Source organism: Coregonus clupeaformis, unplaced genomic scaffold, assembly GCF_020615455.1.
Source record: "Coregonus clupeaformis isolate EN_2021a unplaced genomic scaffold, ASM2061545v1 scaf0454, whole genome shotgun sequence".
Lineage (NCBI taxonomy): Eukaryota > Metazoa > Chordata > Actinopteri > Salmoniformes > Salmonidae > Coregonus > Coregonus clupeaformis.
The window spans coordinates 165,342-190,000 of NW_025533909.1; the positions used below are offsets into that span (position 1 = coordinate 165,342).

A 24,659-nucleotide genomic window follows, 5' to 3' on the forward strand; every position below is an offset into this window, starting at 1 on the left:
TGCTGGTTAGCACCCTGCATCCCACTGCTGGTTAGCACCCTGCATCCCACTGCTGGTTAGCACCCTGCATCCCACTGCTGGTTAGCACCCTGCATCCCACTGCTGGTTAGCACCCTGCATCCCACTGCTGGTGTTTTGCTCTCAATACTTTTGGGTTTACGTTTTCTATGAATTTTGTTTGCTTGATATTAATGGTAACTAAGTATCTCCATAGTAGGTAGACACACACCACACACACACACACACACACACACACACACACACACACACACACACACACACACACACACACACACACACACACACACACACACACACACACACACACCACACACACACCACACACACACACACACACACACACACACACACACACACACACACACACACACACCACACACACACACCACACACACACACACACACACACACACACACCAACCTCATACACAAATGCATAGTCCTATTTGTGTGTTAGGGCAGGTTATGTGATTAATAAAGATAAATACAAATACTTTATATATAAATTTACCAAAAACAACAATAGGACATAAACAAAATCTATAATGTAGGTAAGCACAGATAGCCGGGCCTACATGGCGGAGTGAATATTGAGTTGATAGGGTTCAGATCTTGAACTCCAATAGTGAGTGGGGTTAGAGTTAATAATAGGAATGCACTGCTCTCCCCTCTCTGATGGGACCTGGGCCAGTTACATGAATGGTGCTGCTGGACACGTGACTTTGTCTCAATGTGGTCTCCCTCTTGGCGTCGCAGAATTTCTCATGTTTTCTCTGGCATAGGGCCAGTTTTTTTTTTCTCTCTTGTGGTGCCTCCCTCCTCCTCACCCTCCCTCACCCCCATTATCCTCCCACAGGAAAGGTGCTTTCTCTCTCTCTCTCTCTCTTTTTTACCTCATTCTCATTCAGTGAGTAGGCTGGTTTCGTGTGGGCTGTGGAGATGCATTTATAATGCCCACTGTTTTTTTGTAGTCTTGCCAATCCGTGTAAAAACTCTTGCCCCGGTCATATAGTCTACGTTATAAAAGTCTAGTTATTGTTATTTGTCAGTCAAATCACGACACGTGGATTTGACTGTGCGCCCCTGTCACCATTTATTTTCAATAGGTCTCCCGCTCATTTGTAACGACAGGAGCTGAAATTCCAATCGATCCCGGGCTTATTTTTATCACCAAGGCCACCCCCACCCACTTCGACAGAGAGAGGAGACGGGGAGGGTTTTTTTCTGAGCCAAATACTGAAGTGGGCAGCACGTGCTGTTCATAATACAGTCAAGCAACATCTCCCTCCGGCGTTTTTTTTTTCTTCTTTTGTTTTTCTTTTGAGTAGCACCAACATATTCCGTGTAACTTTGATAGCCTACCTGCCGGTTGATTCGTGCATTAGCTTACAACAAGAGGATCCCCCCTCTCAAGCTCGTGCACCAGGACGTCCGGTGGCTGGCGGTGTGGTCGGTTAGTGTGCAGGCAGGGCAGGATAGGCTCCAGGCTGACGGTGTGTGTTGTACAGTAGATAGAAGCTGCTGCAGGAGAGATTACTATTTGGTACAAAGTCACAATGAGTGCACACGGTGAAGAAGCCGGGGAGAGTTCAGGAACCGGGACCCAGGAGCCGGAGCCGGAGCCGGCGGCGGCTGCAGAGGCTCCGGCCAAGCGCAAACCGGGCAGACCGAGGAAGCCTGTTAAGGTCGGTCCTAATGTATTTTTTTAATCCGATGTAGGCTTTACGTACATGCCAGACATATATGCAGTTGCCACTATGCTAGTGTGCGTGTGTGTGTTCCCATTGCGCTTTGGGGATAGGCAACTCTGTCCGGATGCACCGCGCAGCGCTATACCGATGTTGTTAACGCAAAACTTGGAACAATCAAACGGACCTGCAGGGACAGTAAAGCATGGAATGTTGTTGTTGCTGTTTACAAAAAGGTTCGGTTTGTTTTTTAAATGCGGTTAGGGGGTTAAGGTTGGCAATGATTCTAAGTAGAGAGGACTCAGTCGTTGTAGATAAGCCCGTCGAACCGTCGGGGTTTAGTTTCACCATTCAACAACATATAGGATTGCAGAACTATACGATTCCATATATATTTTAAATATACAGAGAATAATATTATTGTGTGAAACGTAACGGCTGTTTGTAGTTTAGAAATGATATAGGCCTAAGGAAGTTTTCATCCCCATTGGCTTCGCCAGTTAATCCCAACTATAGGTTGAGCCAATGCATAGCTGCACCACGTACTTGATTTTATAACACATTTCCTTCGATATAACTTTGCCACGAATGACTCAACAATTTGGTTGCGTTTGCAATTACCCCTTGTTTATTTTTTTTGAAAACATTGGTTCGAGACAAGACAGGCTATGCATAGGTTGTCCTACTGTAGGAACCTCGGCAGGCTGTGTTTTGATTGGTCATGAATAGTGATCTGCTGAGGTTCATTAGAAGATATTCCGTCAAATTGACTCACACATCCTGTAACACCCGAGAGATATTTTAAAGTATTCATGTAGATGTGTTTATGGTTGATAAAGGATATGATTCAGTGCCTAAACGAAGTCATAATGTGACTCACATCAACATTCATAAAAATACATTCCGTTTTTTTTTCAAAAATGCAAACACCTACTGGTGGCCAAAGCACAACAGTTTGGCATTACATACCCCCTTTTCATACACAGACAAAGATCCCACTAATGTACCGCGCCTGCTTATGTATGGCAGCTGTTATCTGAAAGAGGTAGGGGTAAAAAAATAAAACATGGTCAATTAAAAGCCACCAAAAGACCTAGTCATGATTCCTGCATTTTCACAGACCCTGTAACTAGAATACAGGTATCAGGTCTGTGTGAATGGTTCTCTGCTTCTCTGCAGGTATCAGGTCTGTGTGAATGGTTCTCTGCTTCTCTGCAGGTATCAGGTCTGTGTGAATGGTTCTCTGCTTCTCTGCAGGTATCAGGTCTGTGTGAATGGTTCTCTGCTTCTCTGCAGGTATCAGGTCTGTGTGAATGGTTCTCTGCAGGTATCAGGTCTGTGTGAATGGTTCTCTGCTTCTCTGCAGGTATCAGGTCTGTGTGAATGGTTCTCTGCTTCTCTGCAGGTATCAGGTCTGTGTGAATGGTTCTCTGCTTCTCTGCAGGTATCAGGTCTGTGTGAATGGTTCTCTGCTTCTCTGCAGGTATCAGGTCTGTGTGAATGGTTCTCTGCTTCTCTGCAGGTATCAGGTCTGTGTGAATGGTTCTCTGCTTCTCTGCAGGTATCAGGTCTGTGTGAATGGTTCTCTGCTTCTCTGCAGGTATCAGGTCTGTGTGAATGGTTCTCTGCTTCTCTGCAGGTATCAGGTCTGTGTGAATGGTTCTCTGCTTCTCTGCAGGTATCAGGTCTGTGTGAATGGTTCTCTGCTTCTCTGCAGGTATCAGGTCTGTGTGAATGGTTCTCTGCTTCTCTGCAGGTATCAGGTCTGTGTGAATGGTTTTCTGCTTCTCTGCAGGTATCAGGTCTGTGTGAATGGTTCTCTGCTTCTCTGCAGGGATCAGGTATGTGTGAATGGTTCTCTGCTTCTCTGCAGGTATCAGGTCTGTGTGAATGGTTCTCTGCTTCTCTGCAGGTATCAGGTCTGTGTGAATGGTTCTCTGCTTCTCTGCAGGTATCAGGTCTGTGTGAATGGTTTTCTGCTTCTCTGCAGGTATCAGGTCTGTGTGAATGGTTCTCTGCTTCTCTGCAGGGATCAGGTATGTGTGAATGGTTCTCTGCTTCTCTGCAGGGATCAGGTATGTGTGAATGGTTCTCTGCTTCTCTGCAGGTATCAGGTCTGTGTGAATGGTTCTCTGCTTCTCTGCAGGTAAATTCATGAACACTTCCATTGTTTAACACCTCCCTAATTTGCAATGCAACCAGCCTCCATGGTTTAACAACACCCCCTCCCAGTTTGCCAGTTACCTACTGATATGTATTAAAGGGGTATTACCTACTGATATGTATAAAGGGGTCTCCTGTAGCTCAGTTGGTAGAGCATGGCGCTTGCAACGCCAGGGTTGTGGGTTCGATTCCCACGGGGGGGGCCAGCATGAAAAATGTATGCACTCACTAACTGTAAGTGGCTCTGTATAAGAGCGTCTGCTAAATGACTAAAATGTAGATTCTATTCTTAGTAATAAACAAGGCACCAGAACTGAGCTTGTCTTTTTTTAGTTATTAATAGATTAGTAACCTATCATATTCAGCGAAGGGCTGTGAAAGTGGATGTTGGTAAATGGTGTGCAATGCCTATCCTTTAAAAACAAAGTCTGAGGGCAGATTTAGTGTGAGGATTTAGATTTTTTTTGACAGCAGAAACAACTCTCACTCTCACATACATGGTAGACAGACCAAGAGACCACCAGTAAATGGGAGACAGACCAAGAGACCACCAGTAAATGGGAGACAGACCAAGAGACCACCAGTAAATGGTAGACAGACCAAGAGACCACCAGTAAATGGGAGACAGACCAAGAGACCACCAGTAAATGGGAGACAGACCAAGAGACCACCAGTAAATGGTAGACAGACCAAGAGACCACCAGTAAATGGTAGACAGACCAAGAGACCACCAGTAAATGGGAGACAGACCAAGAGACCACCAGTAAATGGTAGACAGACCAAGAGACCACCAGTAAATGGTAGACAGACCAAGAGACCACCAGTAAATGGTAGACAGACCAAGAGACCACCAGTAAATGGTAGACAGACCAAGAGACCACCAGTAAATGGTAGACAGACCAAGAGACCACCAGTAAATGGTAGACAGACTCAAGAGACCACCAGTAAATGGTAGACAGACCAAGAGACCACCAGTAAATGGTAGACAGACCAAGAGACCACCAGTAAATGGTAGACAGACCAAGAGACCACCAGTAAATGGTAGACAGACCAAGAGACCACCAGTAAATGGTAGACAGACCAAGAGACCACCAGTAAATGGTAGACAGACCAAGAGACCACCAGTAAATGGTAGACAGACCAAGAGACCACCAGTAAATGGTAGACAGACTCAAGAGACCACCAGTAAATGGTAGACAGACCAAGAGACCACCAGTAAATGGTAGACAGACCAAGAGACCACCAGTAAATGGTAGACAGACCAAGAGACCACCAGTAAATGGGAGACAGACCAAGAGACCACCAGTAAATGGTAGACAGACTCAAGAGACCACCAGTAAATGGTAGACAGACCAAGAGACCACCAGTAAATGGGAGACAGACCAAGAGACCACCAGTAAATGGGCACATTGTTGAAAGGGACATTTTCCTTTAGAAGAGAGAGAGCGAGGGAGGGAGGGGGGAGGAGAGGGGGGCAGTGGGCCATAGCTTTGTTTGCGTCCCAAATGGCACCCTCTTCCCTATATGGTGCCTATGGACCCTGGTCAAAAGTAGTGCACTAAATAGGGAATAGGGTGCAATTTGGGACACAGACTATGTTTCCTGGCCTTAGTCCTCTACGCTCAGCCCCATGTTCATGTTCAACTTGTTTCTCCCCCTGTCTGTCTGTCTGTCTGTCTGTCTGTCTGTCTGTCTGTCTGTCTGTCTGTCTGTCTGTCTGTCTGTCTGTCTGTCTGTCTGTCTGTAGGAACCTACTGGAGAGCCCGCCCCTAAACGACCAAGGGGCCGTCCCAGAGGCAGCAAGAACAAATGCCCGTCCAAGGCAGCCGCCAGGGTGAGAACCATGCTGCTGAAACACCTAACCTTCACACACACACACACACACCAGCCTACTGCTAGACACACCTCAACACCTCACCCTAACCCTGACACCTCAACACCTCACCCTCACCTCAACACCTCAACACCTCAACACCTCACCCTCACCCTGACACCTCAACACCTCAACACCTCACCCTCACCCTGACACCTCAACACCTCAGCACCTCAACACATCACCCTCACCCTCACCCTAACCCTGACACCTCAACACCTCAACACCTCAACACCTCACCCTCACCCTGACACCTCAACACCTCAACACCTCAACACCTCAACACCTCAACACCTCACCCTCACCCTGACACCTCAACACCTCAACACCTCACCCTCACCCTAACCCTGACACCTCAACACCTCAACACCTCAACACCTCACCCTGACACCTCAACACCTCAACACCTCAACACCTCACCCTCACCCTGACACCTCAACACCTCAACACCTCAACACCTCACCCTCACGCTGACACCTCAACACCTCAACACCTCAACACCTCACCCTCACCCTGACACCTCAACACCTCAACACCTCAACACCTCAACACCTCACCCTAACCCTGACATCTCAACACCTCACCCTAACCCTAACACCTCAACACCTCACCCTAACCCTGACACCTCAACCTAACCCTAACCCTGACATCTCAACACCTCAACACCTCACCCTAACCCTAACCCTGACACCTCAACACCTAACCCTAACCCTAACCCTGACATCTCAACACCTCAACACCTCACCCTAACCCTAACCCTGACACCTCAACACCTCACCCTAACCCTGACACCTCAACACCTCACCCTAACCCTGACACCTCACCCTAACCCTAACCCTATCCCTGACACCTCACCCTAATCCTAACCCTGACACCTCAACACATCACCCTAACCCTGACACCTCACCCTAATCCTAACCCTGACACCTCACCTCAACACCTCACCCTAACCCTAACCCTGACACCTCAACACCTCAACACCTCACCCTAACCCTGACACATCAACAGCACCTCTAACTCAGGCATACCAGTGGAGCACACACATACAGGGACACAGTGCTATTATAGTATAAACAATTGTCCTATGGGTGGCCCCATCAGGAATTAAACCGTTGTCCTATGGGTGGCCCCATCAGGAATTAAACCGTTGTCCTATGGGTGGACACAGCAGGAATTAAACCATTGTCCTATGGGTGGACACAGCAGGAATTAAACCATTGTCCTATGGGTGGACACAGCAGGAATTAAACCATTGTCCTATGGGTGGACACAGCAGGAATTAAACCATTGTCCTATGGGTGGACACAGCAGGAATTAAACCATTGTCCTATGGGTGGACACAGCAGGAATTAAACCATTGTCCTATGGGTGGCCCCAGTGGTCACCCACCTTTTCTGAGCCCAGATCACTTTCTGAGCCCAGATGCAGGGCCGATTTTTTAAAAACATGACTTAAAAAACATAAGCCTATGCATTAACCTCCTCTCCTCTCCTCTCCTCTCCTCTCCTCTCCTCTCCTCTCCTCTCCTCTCCTCTCCTCTCCTCTCCTCTCCTCTCCTCTCCTCTCCTCTCCTCTCCTCTCCTCTCCTCTCCCCTCCCCTCCCCTCTCCTCTCCTCTCCTCTCTCCTCGCCCTCTCCCCCAAATCAATCACACCGACTACCATCCTGAGAGATGTTGTGATGTGTATGATATGAGGATGTGTATGGTCGGCAGGGCTTGATATACAGGGCTTTGACACATGCTGCGTCCCCAAACGGCCGCGTCCCCAAACGGCCGCGTCCCCAAACGGCCGCGTCCCCAAACGGCCGCGTCCCCAAACGGCCGCGTCCCCAAACGGCCGCGTCCCCAAACGCGTCCCAAACGTCACACTATGGTTTGTGTGCCCCTCTTTCCATATTCTGTGCCACAGGATGTGCTTTCTGGGATAGAAGCATCAGGTCATTCATTGGTTATTAACCAAAAACAGATGACCTCATTTAATTAAATCTGAATTCCAAATTGCACCCTCTTCCTTATTTAGTGCACTACTATTGAGCAGGGCCCGAAGGGCCCATAGGGCACTGATCAAAAGTAGTGCACTATATAGGGAATAGGGTGCCTTTTGGGAAGCAGCCTGAGATATGGACAATCGTAACAATTATAGTGTGATAAATATAAGCCATGTTTTCATCTGAACTAGGAATTAGGATTGGCTAAGATTCCGGCCTATCCAAAGCATTGTGCCATGTTAATTATGGCCTTAGTGGTTTAAACGTGTTGTAACATGACCATGTGATATCAGATAACACACATGACGTATTTAGGTACTAGTTGGCTGGCACAGTCCTGAATATGTGGAAACTGTCTTGTTAGCAGAACAATATCCCCAAGTTATTCATTCAATCATTCCAGTCATTAACATTGTATTATAATCAGGCTCCAAGGCCACCCATAGTAGTGGAGATTAGTGTGATCATCTCTTCAGTACCTCTGTCTAGGAGACATGATGATACACTGAGATATTCTCCACTCAGCAGCTGCAGTCATGTTGGAACCTGATCTATATACAATGTGCCAGTCTGCTCATTTAAACCCTCCTCCTCCTCGTCCTCCTCCTCCTCCTGACCTCCTCCTCCTCCTGACCTCCTGACCTCTTCCTGTCCTCCTCCTCTACCTCCTGTCCTCCTTCACCTCCTGTCCTCCACCTTCTGTCCTCCTCCTCCTCCTGTCCTCCTCCTCTACCTCCCGTCCTCCTCCTCCTGTCCTCCTCCTCCACCTCCTGTCCTCTTCCTCCTGTCCTCCTCCTCCTGACCTCCTCCTCCTCCACCTTCTGTCCTCCTCCTCTTCCTCCTCCTCCTCCTCCTCCTGTCCTCCTCCTCCACCTCCTGTCCTCCTCCTCCTGTCCTCCACCTCCTGTCCTCTTCCTCCTGTCCTGCTCCTCCTGTCCTCCTCCTCCTCCTGTCCTCCTCTACCTCCTGTCCTCCTCCTCTACCTCCTGTCCTCCTCCTCCTGTCCTTCACCTCCTGTCCTCTTCCTCCTGTCCTCCTCCTGTCCTCCTCCTCCTCTTCCACCTTCTGTCCTCCTCCTCCAACTTCTGTCCTCCTCCTCCTCCTCCTCCTGTCCTCCTCCTCCTCCTCCTCCTCCTCCTGTCCTCCTGACCTCTTCCTGTCCTCCTCCACCTTCTGTCCTCCTCCTCCTGTCCTCCTCCTCCTGTCCTCCTCCTCCACCTCCTGTCCTCCTCCTCCTGTCCTCCACCTCCTGTCCTCCACCTCCTGTCCTCCTCCTCCTGTCCTCCTCCTCCTCCACCTTCTGTCCTCCTCCTCCTGTCCTCCTCCTGTCCTCCTCCTCCACCTCCTGTCCTCCTCCTCCTGTCCTCCACCTCCTGTCCTCTTCCTCCTGTCCTCCTCCTCCTCCTCCACCTTCTGTCCTCCTCCTCCTCGTCCTCGTCCTCCTCGTCCTCCTCCTCCCCCTCCTCCTGGCCTCTTCCTCCTGTCCTCCTCCTCCTGTCCTCCTCCTCCTCCTCCTCCACCTTCTGTCCTCCTCCTCCTCCTCCTCCTCCTCCTCCTCCTCCCTCCTCCTCCTCCTCCTGTCCTCCACCTCCTGTCCTCTTCCTCCTGTCCTCCTCCTCCACCTTCTGTCCTCCTCCTCCTCCTCCACCTTCTGTCCTCCTCCTCCTCCTCCTCCTCCTCCTCCTCCTCCTCCTCCTCCTCCTGTCCTCCTCCTCCTCCTGTCCTCCTCCTCCACCTTCTGTCCTCCTCCTCCTCCTCGTCCTCCTCCTCCTCCTCCTCCTCCTCCTGGCCTCTTCCTCCTGTCCTCCTCCTCCTGTCCTCCTCCTCCTCCTCCTCCTCCACCTTCTGTCATCCTCCTCCTCCTCCTCCTCCTGTCCTCCACCTCCTGTCCTCTTCCTCCTGTCCTCCTCCTCCTCCTCCACCTTCTGTCCTCCTCCTCCTCCTCCTCCACCTTCTGTCCTCCTCCTCCTCCTCCTCCTCATCCTGTCCTCCACCTCCTGTCCTCTTCCTCCTGTCCTCCTCCTCCTCCTCCTCCTCCTCCACCTTCTGTCCTCCTCCTCCTCCTCCTCCACCTTCTGTCCTCCTCCTCCTCCTCCTCCTCCTCCACCTCCTGTCCTCTTCCTCCTGTCCTCCTCCTCCTCCACCTTCTGTCCTCCTCCTCCTCCTCCTCTTCCTCCTCCTCCTCCTCCTGTCCTCTTCCTCCTGTCCTCCTCCTCCTGTCCTCCTCCTCCTCCACCTTCTGTCCTCCTCCTCCTCCTCCTCCTCCTGTCCTCCTCCTCCTCCTGTCCTCCTCCTGACCTCCTCCTGTTCTACTCCACCTCCTGTCCTCCTCTTCCTGTCCTCCTCCTCTACCTCCTGTCCTCCTCCTCCTTCCCCATCTAGCCTTCCTTCCATCCCCAGTTTGACCTGATGAGGCCAGGCCGTGCTAACGACTAGTGGCTTGTCTTCACACACACACACACACACACACACACACACACACACACACACACACACACACACACACACACACACACACACACACACACACACACACACACACACACACACACACACACACACACACACACACACACACACACACACACACACACACACACACACACACACACACACCGGGACTATAAATTAAAACACTGTGAGGGTGTTGTGTTACAGACAGACCATTAAATGCCCTCATTACAAATGCAATCAGACAACTGGGTTCAAGAACACTGATTGGCTGTAGTGGTGGTGAGCAGAAGTAGACTGCTGGTAATGGTTATATTTAGGTGCTGTAATGGTTATATTTAGGTGCTGTAATGGTTATATATAGGTGCTGGTAATGTTTATATATAGGTGCTGTAGTGGTTATATTTAGGTGCTGGTAATGGTTATATTTAGGTGCTGGTAATGGTTATATTTAGGTGCTGGAAATGGTTATACTTAGGTGCTGGTAATGGTTATATTTAGGTGCTGGTAATGGTTATATTTAGGTGCTGGAAATGTTTATATTTTGGTGCTGGTAATGTTTATATTTAGGTGCTGGAAATGGTTATACTTAGGTGCTGGTAATGGTTATATTTAGGTGCTGGTAATGGTTATATTTAGGTGCTGGTAATGTTTATATTTAGGTGCTGGTAATGGTTATATTTAGGTGCTGGTAATGTTTATATTTAGGTGCTGGTAATGGTTATATTTAGGTGCTGGTAATGGTTATATTTAGGTGCTGGTAATGGTTATATTTAGGTGCTGGTCATGGTTATATTTAGGTGCTGGTAATGGTTATATTTAGGTGCTGGTCATGGTTATATTTAGGTGCTGGTAATGGTTATATTTATGTGCTGGTAATGGTTATATTTAGGTGCTGGTAATGTTTATATTTAGGTGCTGGTAATGGTTATATTTAGGTGCTGGTAATGGTTATATTTAGGTGCTGGTAATGGTTATATTTAGGTGCTGGTAATGTTTATATTTAGGTGCTGGTAATGGTTATATTTAGGTGCTGGTAATGGTTATATTTAGGTGCTGGTAATGGTTATATTTAGGTGCTGATCATGGTTATATTTAGGTGCTGGTAATGGTTATATTTATGTGCTGGTCATGGTTATATTTAGGTGCTGGTAATGGTTATATTTAGGTGCTGGTCATGGTTATATTTAGGTGCTGGTCATGGTTATATTTAGGTGCTGGTAATGGTTATATTTATGTGCTGGTCATGGTTATATTTAGGTGCTGGTAATGTTTATATTTAGGTGCTGGTAATGGTTATATTTAGGTGCTGGTAATGGTTATATTTAGGTGCTGGTAATGGTTATATTTAGGTGCTGGTAATGGATATATATGTGCTGGTAATGGTTATATTTAGGTGCTGGTAATGGTTATATTTAGGTGCTGGAAATGGTTATACTTAGGTGCTGGTAATGGTTATATTTAGGTGCTGGTAATGGTTATATTTAGGTGCTGGAAATGTTTATATTTTGGTGCTGGTAATGTTTATATTTAGGTGCTGGTAATGGTTATATTTAGGTGCTGGTAAATGGTTATATTTAGGTGCTGGTAATGTTTATATTTAGGTGCTGGTAATGTTTATATTTAGGTGCTGGTAATGGTTATATTTAGGTGCTGGTAATGGTTATATTTAGGTGCTGGTAATGGTTATATTTAGGTGCTGGTAATGGTTATATTTATGTGCTGGTCATGGTTATATTTAGGTGCTGGTCATGGTTATATTTAGGTGCTGGTCATGGTTATATTTAGGTGCTGGTCATGGTTATATTTATGTGCTGGTCATGGTTATATTTAGGTGCTGGTCATGGTTATATTTAGGTGCTGGTAATATTTATATTTAGGTGCTGGTAATGGTTATATTTAGGTGCTGATAATGTTTATATTTAGGTGCTGTAATGGTTATATTTAGGTACTGGTCTTGGTTATTTAGGTGCTGGTAATGGTTATATTTAGGTGCTGGTAATGGTTATATTTAGGTGCTAGTAATGGTTATATTTAGGTGCTGGTAATGGTTATATTTAGGTGCTGGTAATGGTTATTGTTAGGTGCTGGTAATGGTTATATTTACGTGCTGTAATGGTTATATTTGGGTGCTGGTATGGTTATATTTAGGTGCTGATAATGGTTATATTTAGGTGCTGGTAATGGTTATATTTAGGTGCTGGTAATGGTTATATTTACGTGCTGTAATGGTTATATTTAGGTGCTGGTAATGGTTATATTTAGGTGCTGGTAATGGTTATATTTAGGTGCTGGTAATTGTTATATTTAGGTGCTGGTAATGGTTATATTTAGGTGCTAGTAATGGTTATATTTAGGTGCTGGTCTTTGTTATATTTAGGTGCTGGTAATGGTTATATTTAGGTGCTGGTAATGTTTACATTTGGGTGCTGGTAATGGTTATATTTAGGTGCTGGTAATGGTTATATTTAGGTGCTTGTAATGGTTATATTTAGGTGCTGGTCATGGTTATATTTAGGTGCTGGAAATGTTTATATTTTGGTGCTGGTAAGGTTTATATTTAGGTGCTGGAAATGGTTATACTTAGGTGCTGGTAATGGTTATATTTAGGTGCTGGTAATGGTTATATTTAGGTGCTGGTAATGTTTATATTTAGGTGCTGGTAATGGTTATATTTAGGTGCTGGGGTAATGGTTATATTTAGGTGCTGGTAATGGTTATATTTAGGTGCTGGTCATGGTTATATTTAGGTGCTGGTAATGGTTATATTTAGGTGCTGGTAATGGTTATATTTAGGTGCTGGTAATGTTTATATTTAGGTGCTGGTAATGGTTATATTTAGGTGCTGGTAATGGTTATATTTAGGTGCTGGTAATGGTTATATTTAGGTGCTGGTAATGTTTATATTTAGGTGCTGGTAATGGTTATATTTAGGTGCTGGTAATGGTTATATTTAGGTGCTGGTAATGGTTATATTTAGGTGCTGGTCATGGTTATATTTAGGTGCTGGTAATGGTTATATTTATGTGCTGGTCATGGTTATATTTAGGTGCTGGTAATGGTTATATTTAGGTGCTGGTCACGGTTATATTTAGGTGCTGGTCATGGTTATATTTAGGTGCTGGTAATGGTTATATTTATGTGCTGGTCATGGTTATATTTAGGTGCTGGTAATGGTTATATTTAGGTGCTGGTAATGTTTATATTTAGGTGCTGGTAATGGTTATATTTAGGTGCTGGTAATGGTTATATTTAGGTGCTGGTAATGGATATATATGTGCTGGTAATGGTTATATTTAGGTGCTGGTAATGGTTATATTTAGGTGCTGGAAATGGTTATATTTAGGTGCTGGTAATGGTTATATTTAGGTGCTGGTAATGGTTATATTTAGGTGCTGGTCATGGTTATATTTAGGTGCTGGTAATGGTTATATTTATGTGCTGGTCATGGTTATATTTAGGTGCTGGTCATGGTTATATTTAGGTGCTGGTCATGGTTATATTTAGGTGCTGGTAATTGTTATATTCATGTGCTGGTCATGGTTATATTTAGGTGCTGGTAATGTTTATATTTAGGTGCTGGTAATGTTTATATTTAGGTGCTGGTAATGTTTATATTTAGGTGCTGGTAATGTTTATATTTAGGTGCTGTAATGGTTATATTTAGGTACTGGTCTTGGTTATTTATGTGCTGGTAATGGTTATATTTAGGTGCTGGTAATGGTTATATTTAGGTGCTAGTAATGGTTATATTTAGGTGCCGGTCATGGTTATATTTAGGTGCCGGTAATGGTTATATTTAGGTGCTAGTAATGGTTATATTTAGGTGCTGGTCATGGTTATATTTGGGTGCTGGTATGGTTATATTTAGGTGCTGATAATGGTTATATTTAGGTGATGGTAATGGTTATATTTAGGTGCTGTAATGGTTATATTTAGGTGCTGGAAATGGTTATACTTAGGTATTGGTAATGGTTATATTTAGGTGCTGGTAATGGTTATATTTAGGTGATGGAAATGTTTATATTTTGGTGCTGGTAATGTTTATATTTAGGTGCTGGTAATGGTTATATTTAGGTGCTGGTAAATGGTTATATTTAGGTGCTGGTAATGTTTATATTTAGGTGCTGGTAATGGTTATATTTAGGTGCTGGTAATGGTTATATTTAGGTGCTGGTAATGGTTATATTTAGGTGCTGGTCATGGTTATATTTGGGTGCTGGTCATGGTTATATTTAGGTGCTGATAATGGTTATATTTAGGTGCTGGTAATGGTTATATTTACGTGCTGTAATGGTTATATTTAGGTGCTGTAATGGTTATATTTAGGTGCTGGTAATGGTTATATTTAGGTGCTGGTAATGGTTATATTTAGGTGCTGGTAATGGTTATATTTAGGTGCTAGTAATGGTTATATTTAGGTGCTGGTCATGGTTATATTTAGGTGCTGGTCATGGTTATATTTGGGTGCTGGTAATGGTTATATTTGGGTGCTGGTAATGGTTATATTTAGGTGCTGGTAATGGTTATATTTAGATGCTGGTAATGGTTATATTTAGGTGCTGGTCATGGTTATATTTAGGTGCTGGTCATGGTTATATTTAGGTGCTGGTAATGGTTATATTTATGTGCTGGTCATGGTTATATTTAGGTGCTGGTAATGGTTATATTTAGGTGCTGGTAATGGTTATATTTAGGTGCGGGTCATGGTTATATTTAGGTGCTGGTCATGGTTATATTTATGTGTTGGTCATGGTTATATTTAGGTGCTGGTAATGGTTATATTTAGGTGCTGGTAATGGTTATATTTAGGTGCTAGTAATGGTTATATTTAGGTGCTGGTCATGGTTATATTTAGGTGCTGGTAATGGTTATATTTCGGTGCTGGTAATGTTTATATTTAGGTGCTGTAATGGTTGTATTTAGGTGCTGTAATGGTTATATTTAGGTGCTGGTAATGTTTATATTTAGGTGCTGTAATGGTTATATTTAGGTACTGGTCTTGGTTATATTTAGGTGCTGGTAATGGTTATATTTAGGTGCTAGTAATGGTTATATTTAGGTGCTGGTCATGGTTATATTTAGGTGCTGGTAATGGTTATATTTAGGTGCTGGTAATGGTTATATTTAGGTGCTGGTATGGTTATATTTCGGTGCTGATAATGGTTATATTTAGGTGCTGGTAATGGTTATATTTAGGTGCTGGTAATGGTTATATTTAGGTGCTGGTCATGGTTATATTTAGGTGCTGGTAATGGTTATATTTAGGTGCTGGTCATGGTTATATTTAGGTGCTGGTAATGGTTATATTTAGGTGCGGTTAACCAGCCAAGTTGTCTCACAATACGATGGGAGGATATATACGTTAACCAGCCAAGTTGTCTCACAATACGACGGGAGGCTATATACGTTAACCAGCCAATACGACGGGAGGCTATATACGTTAACCAGCCAATACGACGGGAGGCTATATACGTTAACCAGCCAATACGACGGGAGGCTATATACGTTAACCAGCCAATACGACGGGAGGCTATATACGTTAACCAGCCAATACGACGGGAGGCTATATACGTTAACCAGCCAATACGACGGGAGGCTATATACGTTAACCAGCCAATACGACGGGAGGTTATATACGTTAACCAGCCAATACGACTGGAGGCTATATACGTTAACCAGCCAATACGACGGGAGGTTATATACGTTAACCAGCCAATACGACGGGAGGCTATATACGTTAACCAGCCAATACGACGGGAGGCTATATACGTTAACCAGCCAATACGACTGGAGGCTATATACGTTAACCACCCAATACGACGGGAGGCTATATACGTTAACCAGCCAATACGACGGGAGGCTATATACGTTAACCAGCCAATACGACGGGGAGGCTATATACGTTAACCAGCCAATACGACGGGAGGCTATATACGTTAACCAGCCAATACGACGGGAGGCTATATACGTTAACCAGCCAATACGACGGGAGGCTATATACGTTAACCAGCCAATACGACGGGAGGCTATATACGTTAACCAGCCAATACGACGGGAGGCTATATACGTTAACCAGCCAATACGACTGGAGGCTATATACGTTAACCACCCAATACGACGGGAGGCTATATACGTTAACCAGCCAATACGACGGGAGGCTATATACGTTAACCAGCCAATACGACGGGAGGCTATATACGTTAACCAGCCAATACGACGGGAGGCTATATACGTTAACCAGCCAATACGACGGGAGGCTATATACGTTAACCAGCCAATACGACGGGAGGCTATATACGTTAACCAGCCAATACGACGGGGAGGCTATATACGTTAACCAGCCAATACGACGGGAGGTTATATACGTTAACCAGCCAATACGACTGGAGGCTATATACGTTAACCAGCCAATACGACGGGAGGTTATATACGTTAACCAGCCAATACGACGGGAGGCTATATACGTTAACCAGCCAATACGACGGGAGGCTATATACGTTAACCAGCCAATACGACGGGAGGCTATATACGTTAACCAGCCAATACGACGGGAGGCTATATACGTTAACCAGCCAATACGACGGGAGGCTATATACGTTAACCAGCCAATACGACGGGAGGCTATATACGTTAACCAGCCAATACGACGGGAGGCTATATACGTTAACCAGCCAATACGACGGGAGGCTATATACGTTAACCAGCCAATACGACGGGAGGCTATATACGTTAACCAGCCAATACGACGGGAGGCTATATACGTTAACCAGCCAATACGACGGGAGGCTATATACGTTAACCAGCCAATACGACGGGAGGCTATATACGTTAACCAGCCAATACGACGGGGAGGCTATATACGTTAACCAGCCAATACGACGGGAGGCTATATACGTTAACCAGCCAATACGACGGGAGGCTATATACGTTAACCAGCCAATACGACTGGAGGCTATATACGTTAACCAGCCAATACGACGGGAGGTTATATACGTTAACCAGCCAATACGACGGGAGGCTATATACGTTAACCAGCCAATACGACGGGGAGGCTATATACGTTAACCAGCCAATACGACGGGAGGCTATATACGTTAACCAGCCAATACGACGGGAGGCTATATACGTTAACCAGCCAATACGACGGGAGGCTATATACGTTAACCAGCCAATACGACGGGAGGCTATATACGTTAACCAGCCAATACGACGGGAGGCTATATACGTTAACCAGCCAATACGACGGGAGGCTATATACGTTAACCAGCCAATACGACGGGAGGCTATATACGTTAACCAGCCAATACGACGGGGAGGCTATATACGTTAACCAGCCAATACGACGGGGAGGCTATATACGTTAACCAGCCAATACGACGGGAGGCTATATACGTTAACCAGCCAATACGACTGGAGGCTATATACGTTAACCAGCCAATACGACGGGAGGTTATATACGTTAACCAGCCAATACGACGGGAGGCTATATACGTTAACCAGCCAATACGACGGGAGGCTATATACGTTAACCAGCCAAGTTCCAGTCTGACTTAGTCCCTTCTGTAAACATGGTGTGTGTCCCAAATGGCTCTGGTCAAAAGAAGTGCACTAAATAGGGAATAGGGTGTGATTTGAGACACAGCCCCCCTATCTGGGGGGCATCTCTTCTGTGAGTCTGTCTGCAGCACACCATTGGGAATAAGGGTGGAATGCAGAAAATGCGAGCTCGTCTTCAGACATTCAGGTTGAAAGTGGGCCTGAGGAAAAAAAATGTCAACATAAATGTGATCTTCTGTGAATCATATCATCTCACGAGCTTTTTAGTCCTTAAGGGCTTGTCGGTTTGCGGGGATGTAGTTGGCGCTCTAGTCTGTGCTTTGACGGCTGGTGACTGATAGGCCGGTAACCTCCAGAGCAGCAGGGGAAGTAGTGGAGGTGTTTGGCAGATAAGGGTGTGGGTGTGTGTGTGTGTGTGTTTGGCAGCTAAAGGATCATCTCACCAGAGAAGATGAGGCTGTGAGAAGAACCACCTGCAGACGGGATCTCTCTGAGACGGGGGGGGGAGGACTGGCCATAGGGCAGTTCGAGTAAATGCAATTTGGCCTGGTCCATCTTTGGCCTGGTGGTTCTGTCTGAATCGGGTTTTCTGCACAAAATGATCATTATTTGGCTAATAATGGAGGCATTGAGGGGAATTGCATTGGCCATTCATCAATGCATTACAACATAACATACTTTTTCACCAAGTCATCACTACACTCCGATTGACTCAGTTACCATCACAAAGCCATTCCTGTTTGGATGGGTAAGGGAGACCTAGACTAGAATTACCCTGGAACCTGAGACCTGGCTCTTGGTTTGGCTCTTGGCTCTCTGGTGGAGGAGGAGGTGGAGGAGGAGGAGGTGGAAGAGGAGGAGGAGGTGGAAGAGGAGGTGGAGGAGGAGGAGGTGGAAGAGGAGGAGGTGGAAGAGGAGGAGGAGGAGGTGGAAGAGGAGGAGGAGGTGGAAGAGGAGGTGGAGGAGGAGGAGGTGGAAGAGGAGGAGGTGGAAGAGGAGGAGGAGGAGGTGGAAGAGGAGGAGGTGGAGGTGGAGGAGGAGGTGGAAGAGGAGGTGGAGAGGAGGTGGAGGAGGAGGTGAAAGAGGAGGAGGAGGAGGAGGAGGAGGAGGAGGAGGGGGAAGAGGAGGAGGAGGAAGAGGATGAGGAAGAGGATGAGGAGGAGGAGGCAGTCACAGAGACATGAGAAGGAGGAGCCGTATAGCTCTACCGAGACGATTACAGATTACAGACGATTACAGATTACATTTTATTGGTCGCGTACACATATTTTACAGATTTTATCGCAGGTGCAGGTTAATAACATCCAATGATTCACCCCATTTCCTACTTAGTACACTACTGTTGACCTGAGCCGTGTGCTCCCTGGTGAAAAGTAGTGCACTATTTGGAATAGTGTGCCATTTGGGAGGCACCCTATAACTGCCCACCATGGTTCTTATCTGAGAGGGGAGACCTCTGATAAAGGTCTACCTCATTCCAACCTGAAGAGCAGAAAACTGTACTGGTGAAATATTGCTCTCAGCCAACTGGAGGAACTTTTGTAGTGCTGAAATGGGGGATTTGTTACAGGTGGGGTTGGGGATAAAGGAGGCACACTACACTACACTACACTACACTACACTCTCTTCTCTTATAAACACAGGGTTATATGTCCCACTGAAAGTACCTTGAGGCAGATATACAGGTATCCAACCATTATCTCTGCAACCTTGGAGATGATCGAGTGACACAAACACTATTGTTCTCTCAGTTAACCCTGAAGGGGAAATAAATAACTGAACACAATGGATGTGAATGATAACCAATGACTATTAACTAGGTCAATGTCTACACTCTTAGAAAAAAAGGTGCTATCTAGAACCTAAAAGGGTTCTTCGGCAGTCCCCATAGGAGAACCCTTTGAAGAACCCTTTTGGGGTCCAGGTAGAACCCTATTGGGTTCCATGTAGAACCCTCCAAAGGGTTCTCCTATGGGGACAGCCGAAGAACTGTTCTGAAACCCTTTTTTCTAAGAGTGTTTTTTTTTGTTAGCCCTGCAGGGGGGATAAATAAGTGATGAAATATGAGATATATTTCTAGATATTTTTCTAGATGTAGTTCTAGATGTATTTCTAGATATAGATATATTTTCTATATGTTGTGTCTAATGAGGAGTCTTGTGTTTGTTTTGCAGAAAGCCCTGGCCTCTGGAGAGAAGAGACCCAGAGGCAGACCCAGGAAATGGGTGAGTCACCTTTGACCCCATTCCACCAAACACTGTGTGTGTGTGTGTGTGTGTGTGCGCGTGCGTGTGTGTGCGCGTGTGCGTGTATGCACATGCATGCTCGTGTATGGAAATCTCAACACTACACAAAACACTCTTCCACAAGGCATTTAAACCTGATACATATTTAACATGATATAACCTGTCAGTTGTTTATGTGTTTCTGAGTCAGAGATAGAGGTATCAGTGTGGATATCTTTAGGTTAAAGGGTATATTAGAGGTATCAGTGTGGATATCTTTAGGTTAAAGGCTATGATAGAGGTATCAGTGTGGATATCTTTAGGTTAAAGGGTATGTTACAGGTATCAGTGTGGATATCTTTAGGTTAAAGGGTATGTTAGAGGTATCAGTGTGGATATCTTTAGGTTAAAGGGTATGTTACAGGTATCAGTGTGGATATCTTTAGGTTAAAGGGTATGTTACAGGTATCAGTGTGGATATCTTAAGGTTAAAGGGTATGTTAGAGGTATCAGTGTGGATATCTTTAGGTTAAAGGGTATGTTAGCAGTATCAGTGTGGATATCTTTAGGTTAAAGGGTATGTTACAGGTAGCAGTGTGGATATCTTTAGGTTAAAGGCTATGATAGAGGTATCAGTGTGGATATCTTTAGGTTAAAGGGTATGTTACAGGTATCAGTGTGGATATCTTTAGGTTAAAGGGTATGTTAGAGGTATCAGTGTGGATATCTTTAGGTTAAAGGGTATGTTAGAGGTATCAGTGTGGATATCTTTAGGTTAAAGGGTATGTTAGAGGTATCAGTGTGGATATCTTTAGGTTAAAGGGTATGTTAGAGGTAACAGTGTGGATATCTTTAGGTTAAAGGCTATGATAGAGGTATCAGTGTGGATATCTTTAGGTTAAAGGGTATGATAGAGGTATCAGTGTGGATATCTTTAGGTTAAAGGGTATGTTAGAGGTATCAGTGTGGATATCTTTAGGTTAAATGGTATGATAGAGGTATCAGTGTGGATATCTTTAGGTTAAAGGGTATGTTAGCGGTATCAGTGTGGATATCTTTAGGTTAAAGGGTATGTTACAGGTAGCAGTGTGGATATCTTTAGGTTAAAGGGTATGTTAGAGGTATCAGTGTGGATATCTTTAGGTTAAAGGGTATGTTACAGGTATCAGTGTGGATATCTTTAGGTTAAAGGGTATGTTAGAGGTATCAGTGTGGATATCTTTAGGTTAAAGGCTATGATAGAGGTATCAGTGTGGATATCTTTAGGTTAAAGGGTATGTTACAGGTATCAGTGTGGATATCTTTAGGTTAAATGGTATGTTAGAGGTATCAGTGTGGATATCTTTAGGTTAAAGGGTATGTTAGAGGTAGCAGTGTGGATATCTTTAGGTTAAAGGCTATGATAGCGGTATCAGTGTGGATATCTTTAGGTTAAAGGGTATGTTACAGGTATCAGTGTGGATATCTTTTGGGTTAAATGGTATGTTAGAGGTATCAGTGTGGATATCTTTAGGTTAAAGGGTATGTTAGAGGTATCAGTGTGGATATCTTTAGGTTAAAGGGTATGTTAGAGGTATCAGTGTGGATATCTTTAGGTTAAAGGGTATGATAGAGGTATCAGTGTGGATATCTTTAGGTTAAAGGCTATGATAGAGGTATCAGTGTGGATATCTTTAGGTTAAAGGGTATGTTACAGGTATCAGTGTGGATATCTTTAGGTTAAATGGTATGTTAGAGGTATCAGTGTGGATATCTTTAGGTTAAAGGGTATGTTAGAGGTATCAGTGTGGATATCTTTAGGTTAAAGGGTATGTTAGAGGTAGCAGTGTGGATATCTTTAGGTTAAAGGGTATGTTACAGGTATCAGTGTGGATATCTTTAGGTTAAAGGGTATGTTAGAGGTATCAGTGTGGATATCTTTAGGTTAAAGGGTATGTTAGAGGTATCAGTGTGGATATCTTTAGGTGAAAGGGTATGTTAGAGGTATCAGTGTGGATATCTTTAGGTTAAAGTGTATGATAGAGGTATCAGTGTGGATATCTTTAGGTTAAAGGCTATGATAGAGGTATCAGTGTGGATATCTTTAGGTTAAAGGGTATGTTAGAGGTATCAGTGTGGATATCTTTAGGTGAAAGGGTATGTTAGAGGTATCAGTGTGGATATCTTTAGGTTAAAGGGTATGTTAGAGGTAGCAGTGTGGATATCTTTAGGTTAAAGGGTATGTTAGAGGTATCAGTGTGGATATCTTTAGGTTAAATGGTATGTTAGAGGTATCAGTGTGGATATCTTTAGGTTAAAGGGTATGTTAGAGGTATCAGTGTGGATATATTTAGGTTAAAGGCTATGATAGAGTTATCAGTGTGGATATCTTTAGGTTAAAGGGAATGTTAGAGGTATCAGTGTGGATATCTTTAGGTTAAAGGCTATGATAGAGGTATCAGTGTGGATATCTTTAGGTTAAAGGGAATGTTAGAGGTATCAGTGTGGATATCTTTAGGTTAAAAGGTATGTTAGAGGTATCAGTGTGGATATCTTTAGGTTAAAGGGTATGTTAGAGGTATCAGTGTGGATATCTTTAGGTTAAAGGGTATGTTAGAGGTATCAGTGTGGATATCTTTAGGTTAAAGGGTATGATAGAGGTATCAGTGTGGATATCTTTAGGTTAAAGGGTATGTTAGAGGTATCAGTGTGGATATCTTTAGGTTAAAGGGTATGTTACAGGTATCAGTGTGGATATCTTTAGGTTAAAGGGTATGTTAGAGGTATCAGTGTGGATATCTTTAGGTTAAAGGGTATGTTAGAGGTATCAGTGTGGATATCTTTAGGTTAAAGGGTATGTTAGAGGTATCAGTGTGGATATCTTTAGGTTAAAGGGTATGTTAGAGGTATCAGTGTGGATACCTTTAAGTTAAAGGGTATGTTAGAGGTAGCAGTGTGGATATCTTTAGGTTAAAGGGTATGTTAGAGGTATCAGTGTGGATATCTTTAGGTTAAAGGGTATGTTAGAGGTATCAGTGTGGATACCTTTAGGTTAAAGGGTATGTTAGAGGTAGCAGTGTGGATATCTTTAGGTTAAAGGGTATGTTAGAGGTATCAGTGTGGATATCTTTAGGTTAAAGGGTATGTTAGAGGTATCAGTGTGGATATCTTTAGGTTAAAGGGTATGTTAGATGTATCAGTGTGGATATCTTTAGGTTAAAGGGTATGTTAGAGGTATCAGTGTGGATATCTTTAGGTTAAAGGGAATGTTAGAGGTATCAGTGTGGATATCTTTAGGTTAAAGGCTATGATAGAGGTATCAGTGTGGATATCTTTAGGTTAAAGGGAATGTTAGAGGTATCAGTGTGGATATCTTTAGGTTAAAAGGTATGTTAGAGGTATCAGTGTGGATATCTTTAGGTTAAAGGGTATGTTAGAGGTATCAGTGTGGATATCTTTAGGTTAAAGGGTATGTTAGAGGTATCAGTGTGGATATCTTTAGGTTAAAGGGTATGATAGAGGTATCAGTGTGGATAGCTTTAGGTTAAAGGGTATGTTAGAGGTATCAGTGTGGATATCTTTAGGTTAAAGGGTATGTTACAGGTATCAGTGTGGATATCTTTAGGTTAAAGGGTATGTTAGAGGTATCAGTGTGGATATCTTTAGGTTAAAGGCTATGATAGAGGTATCAGTATGGATATTTTTAGGTTAAAGGGTATGATAGAGGTATCAGTGTGGATATCTTTAGGTTAAAGGGTATGTTAGAGGTATCAGTGTGGATATCTTTAGGTTAAAGGGTATGATAGAGGTATCAGTGTGGATATCTTTAGGTTAAAGGGTATGTTAGAGGTATCAGTGTGGATATCTTTAGGTTAAAGGGTATGTTAGAGGTATCAGTGTGGATATCTTTAGGTTAAAGGGTATGTTAGAGGTATCAGTGTGGATATCTTTAGGTTAAAGGGTATGTTAGAGGTATCAGTTTGGATATCTTTAGGTTAAAGGGTATGTTAGAGGTATCAATGTGGATACCTTTAGGTTAAAGTGTATGTTAGAGGTAGCAGTGTGGATATCTTTAGGTTAAAGGGTATGTTAGAGGTATCAGTGTGGATATCTTTAGGTTAAAGGGTATGTTAGAGGTATCAGTGTGGATATCTTTAGGTTAAAGGGTATGTTAGAGGTATCAGTGTGGATATCTTTAGGTAAAAGGCTATGATAGAGGTATCAGTGTGGATATTTTTAGGTTAAAGTGTATGATAGAGGTATCAGTGTGGATATCTTTAGGTTAAAGGGTATGTTAGAGGTATCAGTGTGGATATCTTTAGGTTAAAGGGTATGTTAGAGTTATCAGTGTGGATATCTTTAGGTAAAAGCCTATGATAGAGGTATCAGTGTGGATATTTTTAGGTTAAAGTGTATGATAGAGGTATCAGTGTGGATATCTTTAGGTTAAAGGGTATGTTACAGGTATCAGTGTGGATATCTTTAGGTTAAAGGGTATGATAGAGGTATCAGTGTGGATATCTTTAGGTTAAAGGGTATATTAGAGGTATCAGTAACAAACGCTCCCTGTGTTGGCTTCTGTTATGTTGCTTTAATTATGCGGTTGGAGTACATACACACTTCCTACGGTGTGTGTGTGTGTGTGTTCCCACCCGCACACGTGTGTGTATGCCTGTGTGTGTGTTTGCGGAAATGCGCTTGTGTGTGCCTC

The 24,659-nt window shown here is 44.1% G+C and overlaps 1 protein-coding gene across 1 annotated transcript in view; it reads left to right on the forward strand.

The window, feature by feature from the left end:
• The first annotated feature begins 927 nt into the window (after nucleotides 1-927).
• hmga2 (high mobility group AT-hook 2) overlaps nucleotides 928-24,659 on the forward strand; it is a 93,872-nt gene continuing 70,140 nt past the window's right edge. Inside the window, exons 1-3 of the mRNA XM_041869243.2 lie at nucleotides 928-1,706; nucleotides 5,620-5,706; nucleotides 19,919-19,969. Of these exons, the coding sequence (XP_041725177.1) occupies nucleotides 1,578-1,706; nucleotides 5,620-5,706; nucleotides 19,919-19,969 (267 nt within the window). The 5' untranslated portion in view covers nucleotides 928-1,577. The remainder of the gene's footprint in view (nucleotides 1,707-5,619; nucleotides 5,707-19,918; nucleotides 19,970-24,659) is intronic.